Below are 11,465 nucleotides of genomic sequence, written 5' to 3'. Positions count from 1 at the left end.
ATGTGAAGCCTGGAACCACTGCCGTTTTCCTCTGTAAAGGAGCTAGGCCTGAGGATGAAGCTGATCCTGCCAAAGACTCAGGAGAAGGAAAGAAAGTCGGTTCTTAACGACAGCACTGAACTGCTGACTCAAACTGATCCATAAGTAAACCCTGCCTCTGGACTTTCCAGGTAAGTAAGCTAACAAATACTTTTGCTGTTTAAGCCAGACAGAGTTGGGTTTCTGTTACTTGTCAGGGAAAGTATCCTAACAAACAGTGATCTATGTAAACACAGTAAAATGCCTTTAGAGCACACACTGGAACAGAGTAGGAAAAGTTCTTAAGCCAAGACCAGGTGAAACAGGAGCACATCTGAGGTAGTACGGCATCACGATTTGGAGAAAAGAGAGCTGAGCGTAACCCACACTCTGCCAATAATGTTTGCTGTGATCCCTGCTGAGCCACTAGCTTTTCTTTCCCTTGAGTCCAATCAACAGAATAATAGTTGTGCTAGATGAGTGGTTCTCAGCTCTTTTTTTTTTTTATTATTTTTAAGTTTTATTATTGGTCCTCCTCGTAGATCTTGTATTGTTAAAGATTTTGTCTATCAATACGTTTTTCTCATGTGCTTAAGACAAAATACAAAACAGCTCTTCTGATCAGCAAAAGTAATTATTATTTACCTTACCAAATTACTATAATTTGCATTGAATATATAAAAACAAGTTACTTATTATTTGCTCCTGAAGCTTTAACATAGATATGGTTCCTGATGGGCTTTTACAAATACTCACAATAGTTTCCAGGTCCTCTTTTTTCTAAGGATCTTTGGAAATCATAAGAGCTACTAGATTTGATAACTGCAGTTACCATCCAAAGAGGAAAATTATTTAGCAACTTCTCAAAAATGATAATTAACATTAAATTACAGGCGTACCCTGGAGATAATGGTGGGTTCGGTTCCAGACCACCACAATAGCGCAAATACTGCAATAAAGCAAGTCACACAAATTTTTCAGTTTCCCAATGCATATAAAAGTTATGTCTATACTATCCTATAGTCTATTAAGTGTATAATGGCATTATGTCTAAAAGTACCTTAATTAAAAAGTACTTTATTGCTAAAAAAAAAAAAAGCTAACTATCATGTGAGCCTTCTGAGAGTCGTAATCTTTTTGCTGGTGGAGGGTCTTGCCTCAATGTTGACGGCTGCTGACTGATCAGGGTGGTGGTTGCTGAAGGCTGGGGTGGCTGTGGCAATTTCTTAAAATATGACAACGATGAAGTTTGCCTCATCAACTGACTCTTCCTTTCACGAATGATTTCTCTGTAGCACATGATGCTGTCTGACAGCATTTTACCCACAGCAGAACTTCTTTCAAAATTGGAGTCAATCCTCTCGAACCCTGCTGTTGCTTCATCAACTAAGTTTATGTAATATTCTAAATCCCTTGTTGTCATTTCAACGATCTTCACATCATCTTCACCAGGAGCAGATTCCATCTCCAGACACCATTTTCTCTGCTCATCCATAAGAAGCAACTCCTCATCTGTTAAAGATTTATCATGAGAATCCAGCAATTCAGTCACATCCTCAGGTTCCACTTCTAATTCTAGTTCTCTTGCTATTTGCACCACATCTGCGGTGACTTCCTCCACTGAAGTCTTGAACCCCTCAAAGTCATTCATGAGGGTGGGAATCAGCTTCTTCCAAACTCCTGTTAATGTTGCTATTCTGACCTCTTCCCATGAATCACGAATGTTTTTGATGGCATCTAAAATGGTGAATCTCTTCCAGAAGGTTTTCAATTTACTTTGCCCAGATCCATCAGAGAGATCACTATCTATGGCAACGACGGCCTTACGAAATGTATTTCTTAAATAATAAGACTTGAAAGTCAAAATTACTCCTTGGCACATGGGCTGCAGAATGGATGCTGTGCTAGCAGGCATGAAAACAACATCAATCTCGTTGTACATCTCCTTCAGAGCCCTTGGGTGAACGGGGGCATTGTCAATGAGCAGTAATATTTTAAAAGGAATCTTTTTTTCTGAGCAGTAGGTCTCAACAGTGGGCTTAAAGTATTCAGTAAACCATGTTGTAAACAGATGTGCTGTCATCCAGGCTTTGTTGTTGCATTTATAGAGCACAGGCAGAGTCGCCTTAGCATAATTCCTAAGGGCCCTAGGATTATTGGAATGGTAAATGAGCATTGGCTTCAACTTAAAGTCACCAGCTGCATTAGCCCCTAACAAGAGCGTTAGCCTGTCCTTTGAAGCTTTGAAGCCGGGCATCGACTTCTCCTCTCTAGCTATGAAGGTCCGAGATGGCATCTTCTTCCAGTATAAGGCTGTTTCATCTACATTGAAAATCTGTTGCTTAGTGTAGCCACCTACATTAATTATCTTAGCTAGACCTTCTGGGTAACTTGCTGCAGCGTCTACATCAGCACCTGCTGCTTCACCTTGCACTCTGATGTTATAGAGACAGCATCTTTCCTTAAATCTCACAAACCAACCCCTGCTGGCTTCGAACTTTTCTTCTGCAGCTCCCTCACCCCTCTCAGCCTTCATAGAATTAAAGAGCGTTAGGGCCTTGTTCTGGATTAGGCTCTGGCTTAAAGGAATGTTGTGGCTGGTTTGGTCTTCAATCCAGACCACTAAAACTTTCTCCATATCAGCAATTAGACTGTTTTGCTTTCTTATCATTCGTGTGTTCACTGGAGTCGCACTTTGAATTTCCTTCAAGAACTTTTCCTTGGCATTCACAACTTGACTAACTGTTTGTCGCAAGAGGCCTAGCTTTCGGCCTATCTCGGCTTTTGACATTCCTTCCTCACTAAGCTTAATCATTTCCAGCTTCTGATTTAACGTGAGAGAAGTCCGACTCTTCCTTTCACTTGAACACCTAGAGGCCATTGTTAAGGCCACAGGGTTATCAACTGGCCTAACTTTACTATTGTTGTGTCTCAGGGAATAGGGAGGCCTGAGGAAAGGGAGAGAGATGGAGGAATGGCTGGTTGGTGGAGCAGTCAGAACATGCACAACATTTATCGATTAAATTTACTGTCTTATATGGGCATGGTTCATGGCGCCCCAAACAATTACAATAGTAACATCAAAGATCACTGATCACAGATGACAATACAACTATGATAATGAAAAAGTCTGAATATTCTGATAATACCAAAATGTGACACAGAGACAAAGGAAGCAAATGCTATTGGGAAAATGGTACCTATCGACTTGCTCCACACAGGATAGCCACAAACCTCCAATTTGTAAAAAACACAATATCTGCAAAACGCAATTAAACAAGGTATGCTGTACACATCTTGATTATTCTTACTTTTTCATAAAATGCTCCAGAGTTTTCAAAAGATGCAGAAAACGTTTTTGCATATAGATAAGCATTTTAAAATATAAAGTAAGAAAGACTACAAAGCAGTGTGTCAGGTTTTCCTCTTTCCCTTGTAAACAGGATTAGAAGGTAATCTCTAGAATTCCAGAAGTCTTGTGGCAATATTACCATTTTAATTTACAATCAGGTTAAAGTTCATTCAACTAGAAGTCAAGGGGTGTGGGTTTTAGTTGTCCTCCTGTATGTTATGATCCTGAATAAGACTCTCGACTTCTGGTTATCAGAAGCCCCATTAAAAAAAAAAAAAAAAAAAAAAGGCTGAATCAGGTCATCTTGAATACCCTTCCCAGCTCTGCTGTTTTGTAATGCATGAAATCAGAGTAACAGGGTCCACGCCATTTGGGGTGGGGGATTTTAGAACTAATAATTAGTGAGTGTACAGTACCTTTAAAAATTTTACTTGAGACCTGCTCTTATTTAAATATATATGTACATAGTTTTTACATGTTCTTCTGTGCACTTAAATATATCTTTCTATTTAATAGCTTCTACATCATTAGCAATAAAAAAGTTTCTCAAGGATGTATGTTTTCATTTCTTACTTTTATTTTTTTTCAACTTGCTTTTCTAATTTCTCCAAGATCTCTTCTGGAGTCGTGGAGGCCAAAAGCTTCACCACTTTCTCACGAGATTTACCACCCTAGATTAAAAGGAAAAAATGGTGTCAGGACAACAAACTTTCTAACACTGTGAGAAAGACTTTAGCTGTGCGCATCATAGCCATGCCCTCTTGAGCTCTCCCGGCAGCTCAGCTATCACTTTCTCCCGGCCATTCTGGTCTAACCAGAGACCATCTCTGAGATTCTACCTTACTACAAATTTTTACAACTCTCCAGGGTTTTTACCTTCAGATATCAATTGCTGTAATGATAAAAGTTGGACATTAATTTTTTTTAACGAATATGGAAACCAGATATATAATACTCTGGTTTCCAGTAATTCTTTTCTTTAAAAGTGAAAATTATCGTTTTAATTACCAAAACAAACATTGCAATTTTACATAAACTTTGTATAAAAATAATTCCAAAATAGAGAACAAACTTATACTCTATGCTATTACACATTTCTGAAAATTCTCCCCACCCCCAAAAAGCATCCATATAAATATAGTTATTCCACAACTACTAAAAACAACTTTAAAAAGAATTTATTTTGAAACACATCTTTTTAAAAAAGGTAAAATTTGAGCAGGGATTTATCTTGATGTGTAGAAGCTGCACAGGCAGGAGAGTGGGGAGTACCCTCAGGCAAATGTCAGAGCATGCGCACTGGCGGAAAACGAGGAACGACCTGCCACAGGTAGGGGATGCTGGGGGACATGGCCTGATCAGATGGGTTTTTAGATGCAGCCCATTAATCAGTGAGTCTGAGTGGCAGCTGGAACCCGGACGGGAGCAGCAGAGCTCTAAGAGACACAAAGAGGGCTGTGTCTCAGTCCTGCAGATTCCATTTCAGGGAGCCTCGCACGATGCCTAGGAAGCCAGGTTTTAGAAACCATTCCCAGGGTTCCTTAATGCCCACTCACAGTGAAAACCAGTGGTACGAATGGCTTCAGATGTGCTTCTCCTCATGAGCGAGCAAGACACGGAGCACCAGAAATACCTGATAGACTCACAGATGGAGATGACCAACGAGATGAGCCATTTTAGATTGTTTAGTATGGTGATGACTCAAAGGAAGACAGGAAGAAAATTAACCTGACAGAGAAGGTACGGAATGAATTTGGAGAGAAGAAACTACTGGAAATGGGGCAGTTGAGGAATGTGAGTACAGAACGTGGATGGTCTGAATAAGCAGGAGTGAAAAAGACCAAATAGAAGTCACAGATTTTAACAGTTCAATGCAAGTGACAGATAAAAACAACTAGTTTTTAAATATTTGGAAAAGAAAAAAAATCAATGTTTTAAAAATAATAACTGATGTGTAGTAATAAAAGATATTTAAAGTGATAGAGAGAGATACTTACCTTATCCAAAACCACATCACTCTTCCTGAGTTCTAAGACCTTGGAAAGGTATCGACAGAGCTCAGCGTTAGCCTCTCCTTCCGATGGAGGTGCTGCAATAGCTACACTTACAGCTTCGGCTGTCAAATCTGGAATGAAAACAGTACGGAATCTACTCTTAAGGAGTTCTTTTTATTCAAGTAAGGATATTTTGAAAGTTTGCATTTGCCTGGCACACAGTAGGCTTTCAATTAATAACTGCTGGATACAGAAATGGACAATTAAACTAATCGCACTTAAGGGAACATAAATATGATAGATATGTCTCTACCACTACAGAAAAGAAATCCAGAGAAGACAATGAATATTTACACCACCCCACTGACCAAGATGAGCCACTGAAAACTGCACTTGATCTGACAGGACGTGCCCCAGGCAGGGAGTCAGGAGCTGGGGTGCAGCGCCAGGAGAGCTCAGTGGATGGTGCAGGGTGGTTCACGGTTTCCTCACAAGAAAAATGAGAGCACTGAGCTAGGTTCACCTTTTACTTGAAATGCCTCTTTAACATTGCCAAAATGTCATATTTACTTAATAAACATTTACATAGCATACCAATTTTAAGGGCACACAAATATGTTTTAAGGACTTTACAAATATTAACTTGTTTAATCCTCACAACTTTATGAAAATATCAATACCAATATTATCTGTTTTACAAAAGAGGAAAACTGGTATCAAGATGTGCCCAAGGTCACATTGCTAGAAAGTGATATTGTGAATTAAAAGTAAATTTCTTCTGAATAGTAGTCCTGACTCCCCATCAAAACAGCCTTTATAAAGAGCAGCCTGCTTGTTGTCCTCCACTGCTATTTCTGAGACAAGTATTTGCTCAAAGCAGTTTCTAAATGAGCCTGAGCTGGTCCTACATCTGCGGTTACTCAAGCATTTCCACACACTCACACGTTGCCCGTGTAAACAACCTGGCCACAGAATCCACAAGAATGAGCTAAACCGATCCTCCTCCCATCTTGTCACTGATTCTAAGGTGCACATTTTCTCATATTTTAGTTTCTGTGATATCCAGATGAATCTTATAAAAGATGGAAATAAACCATTTAATTGCTATAGATTTTGTCTTACTTAATGGTACATAAAATACTTGTGTACCTTACAGTTGATGGCATCTTAGACTTGATGAAACATGGCATTCCAACAGTAGAAGGGCCACAGCAACTACTTAGAAAATGCTGGCCAAGGAGGGGATGGCCGAGAAACAGCCAAGCTGACATGGCCACTCGCATAGCCAGGCTTAGCACACCAATTCTGTGGTCTTGTTTTCAAAATGTTATTTTAAAAATTGGAACAAAGAGCTTTAGAGGTAAAAAAAGACCTTCAAGATAATTCAGATCAAGTTTTCAAACTTTTCCCCCACTCAAAATTCCCCATACACATCAATTTTTCCCTGGAATCCTATTTTTTTTTTTTAATAAATTAATGTTTATTCTGGTGACATTGGTTAATGAAATCGGCAAGTTTCAGGTGCACAATTCAACAGTAAGGCATGCATAAACACACACACACACATTGCATTGTGTATTCACCAGCCATAGGGAATCCTAATATTTAAAACAAACGAACACACAGCTAAATCAGGAACCCCATACGCTGGCCTGCTCCGTGCCCTCCAGAGGCTCCTGAGGCACCTTTTGACGCCAGGCAATAGATTTGTCTCTAACTTAGTCCAACTACCTCATCTGACAGACAAAAGAACTGGACCCAGAAATGTTTTGTATCGTTTTGTCTTAAAACAAGTTCATGTGGAGGTTGATGATCAAGGCTCTCAAATCTCAAGTTCCTGCTCCCTCCTTGGACCAATGTTCATTAAACTTCACTAAAATGTCTCTGCTTTTTTTTCTCTGGCCAATGTCTTTAGTTCTAGAAAAGAACAAACCAATAATCTAAACTACACAAATTTCTATATGTGTCCTTTCTAAAATGCCATATTTTTTAAAAAAGGAAAACATACAATAGATTTTCCATCTAATTCGGTGTATTACCATTAACATTCGACATCATACATTCACTTTCAAACACTAATTTTATACTTTTACATAGAATCTAGAACTTAAAAATGGAAAAGCTTGTGCTGCAGATGGGAAAAATACACTTGACTATTAAGATACACATTCATTTAACCAAGCGACGATGGAGGGGATATGATTCATACATGACTCCCACCCCAATGTCCAGATATACCTGTTATAGCATTTTGTTTAGAACCAGGTTTGGCATGGATGGCTATGGTGACACAACCTTTAGGATCAACTGCCACAGGACCTAAGGGAGGAAGTGGTCTCTCTGGCTCCTTGCTCTGGCTTTTACCCTAAAACGACAACAACAACCAAACTACAACTTTACAAGTAACAAAAAATTTTCCCACACATTTGATCCTTTCATTACTCCCTTTCATCCCTACCAAGACACATTAGGCTAATCGTCTGCATCCAGGGAATTCTGGCCACCTGGAATGTTTTCCAACACCCTCCACCACTCAAATCAGTTCTTCCATGAAGCCTTCTTGTCAACCCCACAGAGCGGTGTTTTTCCTGCCTTAGAAGACCTGATTTTGGCTCCCACACCTTAGTGCTGTTTCCTACCCTCAGCTTTGAATTTCCCATCCTGCAGGGGCAGAGGCCACTTACTCATCTTTGCATCTCATGCGGCACAAGCTAATAAACGTTTAGAATGACTAAGGCTGGAGACAGATAAGTGTGTGAATTTGGGGGTCAGGAAGGAACAGCAGCAATATTTAAAGGCCTACTATGTGACATAAACTGTACTAAAACTTTCCATTCAGCAAACATGAACTGTGGACCGGTGCGGCCTTGTACGCAAAGGATCTGTAAAAGTGAGTAAGGACATATGGTCTTGGCCCTCAAGGAGCTGGGACTGGAGCCAGGGATAAAGAACAAATACTATTCTTGCACGCTGTGCTGACAGCGCCCACGAGGAAAGCAGTGCAGCCTGGAACCTGCCGCAGGAGGCAGTGAGCGCGCGCGTCTCTGAGGCCGGTAGGCGTGAGGCCCGCATAGTGGGAGTGGCGTGGTCTTGACAGAAGGGATGTGCTTGCCGATTCGAGGGGGAGCACAGAACGGAGCCCCGCGGGACGGCACAGGACGAAGACGCTGCGTCACACGCATCCGCCCAGGGTGCGGAGAACGAGACCGGAGAGGTCAGCAGACGCAGCCCAGGGAGCAACCCGAGTGGGAGGCAGCCGCGGCCCCAAACCCAGTGATCGCACCCCGCTTCGCACCCCCGCTGCCACAGACTTGCCACTGACCTTGGTCGTCGCACCAGCCTTTTTTGGCATCTCGGTGCCCGCAGAGAGCCGGGCTGAGGCCGAAGGAGCACGTCCCGCCCCGAGCGGCGCCAATCTGCAGCCGAGCCCCAGCATCCCCGCCAGGGAGGCGGTGGAGCAAACGGCGGGCGCCGGAAACGCTCTCTGCGCCTGCGCACGCAGCGGCGGAAGCGGCCCCGTAGCCTACACGTCGGCTCTGCCCCAAGAGCGACACCTACTGGCCGGCGGGAGCAAAACCCCGCGCCGGCCTCTCATCCTGGATAGGGGCTCAGGACAGCAAGAGATGGGGAGCTGGGCTCCTCCCCCGACGGGAAGAACTAGGCGTGCAGAGCGCCAGCTGTCCTCTCGCTCTCGCAGCCAACCTGCAGATATGGACAGAGCTCAGAGTGCATGTACAGCCTCGTGCCATCGATGGAGCACCTACCTTGTGCCAGGCGCTAGGGATCCCACAAGGAGGATAGCTGGTGGAGGGAATAACTGGACTTCATTGCGAAGGAGTTAACTGGTCTCTGGAGGGGCACATGACATTAAGACTTAAAAAAAACTGGATGAGTTAACTGTATGTGAATATTGATAGGAATAAGCCAGGAGGGGGCAGGTAACAACAGACGGAGGTGGTGGCATTCAGAGCACAACTGGAGACTGATCCTTCTATAGGGAGCCTTAGTCACACACCCTTTCCTTCATAAGTCATGGGACCGCCCAGGTGCATGTGTAGGAATATTTACAGGTTTGGTGGGAGTGGCCAGACTTCCTTTCATTTAAGTGAGGCAAGGTGTTAATGGTAGCAAAAGTGGACAGATTTAAATACTCAGGAGAATAGCAAAAGACCTGACTTACTGAAACTCTCACCTGGCTGCCCCTGTGGTCTAGTTGAACTTAAGAGACCATGAAATCGTCCTGGCTCCAATCTATCTGTACAGTATCATTTTAAACAACTGGACTCAGTAGCCAGGAAGATAAGGTAGACAATTCGATTCATCCGGGTGGGTATGAGGGATCTGAGAGTTATTGATGAAGTGGTTAAAATGGTCGAAGATCAAAAATGGAGAAGGAAAAAAAAGATCTAAGGTGGAGTTTGATTAGGTAATGAAGAGGGTTGACAGGATACAGAAAAGAATGATAGTTTTAAGGATCAATAACTGAGGCAATTGGAGTGCCAGCGAGAACTGGAGCAGCATTGAGGGTCGTGGTCAGAGCTGGATGTCACGGTGCACTATTTCAGAGGCAGTGCAATATCACATGATGACAAGGTACACGGTGTGGTCATGAGATGATGCAGAATGGTCAAGGTTACCAGAGAGATAAGGAAGTGGAAAGCTAGGTTTGGATGGGTCTACCCCACATGGACACACTGAGGCCACAAGTTATGAAGGCTCTGGTAAAAGAAAAGTTAACCAGGTGTTAAACCAAAGCCTTATTTTGTTTGAAATCAGTTAAAAAATCAGACACAAAAGCTGAATCAGCATTATACAGAATTTATGAAGCCGTGACACCCTCAATTAGAGATCTGAAAGTTATGATAGAAATAAAGGAGCTCCTGGCATTGTGAATTAGTAACGGTATCTAGCAGTTGATTAGATGGGTGAAGATAAAAGAAGGGGAAGAGGTGCCCTGCAAAGAGCCATTCAGCCTTTCCCAAGAGTGAACCAGGAGTAGGGCTAGGGAGCCATCAGACCCATTTGCCACCTGAACGGTGCACCTGACCAATTGCTCCTGCCCAAAACCTCTGCCTCTGGACAGGAGACACAGTGGGAAGAAATATCGCCCAGCAGTATGGGGAAGAACAGGGGCTATGATCCAAATGGCAGAAAACCATTATTAATGTTTATAAACATTTATACGGGTTCCTATTTTACCCTTTTATCTTCTTTCAGTTCGTAGTAAAGTTCCATGTAAAAACTCCATCTTGTCTTAGCTTTGTCAATGGCGAAAAAGGAAAATGGATTTTTAAAGTGTACAAACTAGGCAGGACAGTCAATGAGCCTTGTAGCTCTAGGGCTGAAAGTCCCGGAGATCACTGTGGCACCATCCCTCTCATGAAGGAACACATCTGTCAAATTCAAGGGACAAATGCCAGGTTCTGAATCCAGAAGACTGTAACAGGGAAGCAGAAAGTGGTTTGAAGGAGAGGGGACTAGAAAGGGAAGCGAAACAATAAATTTTAGACATATTGCATTTAACATACAGCATTTGAAGACCTGGCTCTAAGGTCCTACAAGCTTGTCCATTCCCGGGTAAATTTTTTTCTCTAAAACTATAGTTACTACATATATGAAACTAAAAGAAAGCTCAGTTTGTTGGAAAGATACTGGAATAACTGTACTTTTAAAAAGTAGAACATTTATATTATACAGTAAATATAAATTAGCCAGGTTAGCCAGGTATCTTCTGGGGTCCGATTGTAAAGGTTGAAAATGGTAACATGTTACTTTGGGATCCAGCAAAAAAAAAAATTTTCCCAACTCTATAGCTTGGGTTTAAATTTTGCCTCTCACCACTTACTGACATTTTGAACTTGAATTTCTTTGCCCGTGCCCTGAGTTTAACAGTACTTACCTCATAGTGATGCTGAGAAACAAATGAGGTGTGTGTAAGGTCCTAAGTGCAGAGCCAGGTACACGGCAATCACTTCCGTAGCTATTATCGCTTCTAAATAGTGAAATGGTCATCACCCTACAACAGAGTAAATACCTTGTAGTCTTCCTTCTCCCAACTCCTGCGATTAGAATAGAGGAGGAAAACTCGAGATCACAAAAAC

At 42.1% G+C, this 11,465-nt stretch overlaps 1 protein-coding gene across 2 annotated transcripts; it reads right to left on the bottom strand.

Moving 5' to 3' along the window:
* Positions 1-499: 499 nt before the first annotated feature.
* Positions 500-8,850, bottom strand: CUNH15orf40 (chromosome unknown C15orf40 homolog). Of its 2 annotated transcripts, XM_016135394.2 has the most exons (5): positions 8,687-8,850; positions 7,603-7,729; positions 5,368-5,495; positions 3,944-4,041; positions 500-2,966 (listed from the first exon to the last, which is right to left on the bottom strand). In XM_016135394.2, exons 1-4 carry the CDS (start codon positions 8,798-8,800, stop codon positions 3,946-3,948), a joined length of 465 nt encoding a protein of 154 aa, XP_015990880.2. In that variant the 5' UTR covers positions 8,801-8,850; the 3' UTR covers positions 500-2,966; positions 3,944-3,945. The 2 variants fall into 2 exon arrangements, with proteins under 2 accessions (XP_015990880.2, XP_015990879.2); XM_016135393.2 differs by lacking the exon at positions 500-2,966 and having other exon boundaries at positions 3,926-4,041.
* Positions 8,851-11,465: the final 2,615 nt, after the last annotated feature.

The sequence above is a fragment of the Rousettus aegyptiacus genome, unplaced genomic scaffold, assembly GCF_014176215.1.
Source record: "Rousettus aegyptiacus isolate mRouAeg1 unplaced genomic scaffold, mRouAeg1.p scaffold_m13_p_14, whole genome shotgun sequence".
NCBI lineage: Eukaryota > Metazoa > Chordata > Mammalia > Chiroptera > Pteropodidae > Rousettus > Rousettus aegyptiacus.
Note: the sequence above shows the minus strand (reverse complement) of the source record. Positions and strands in the feature narration are given on the sequence as shown.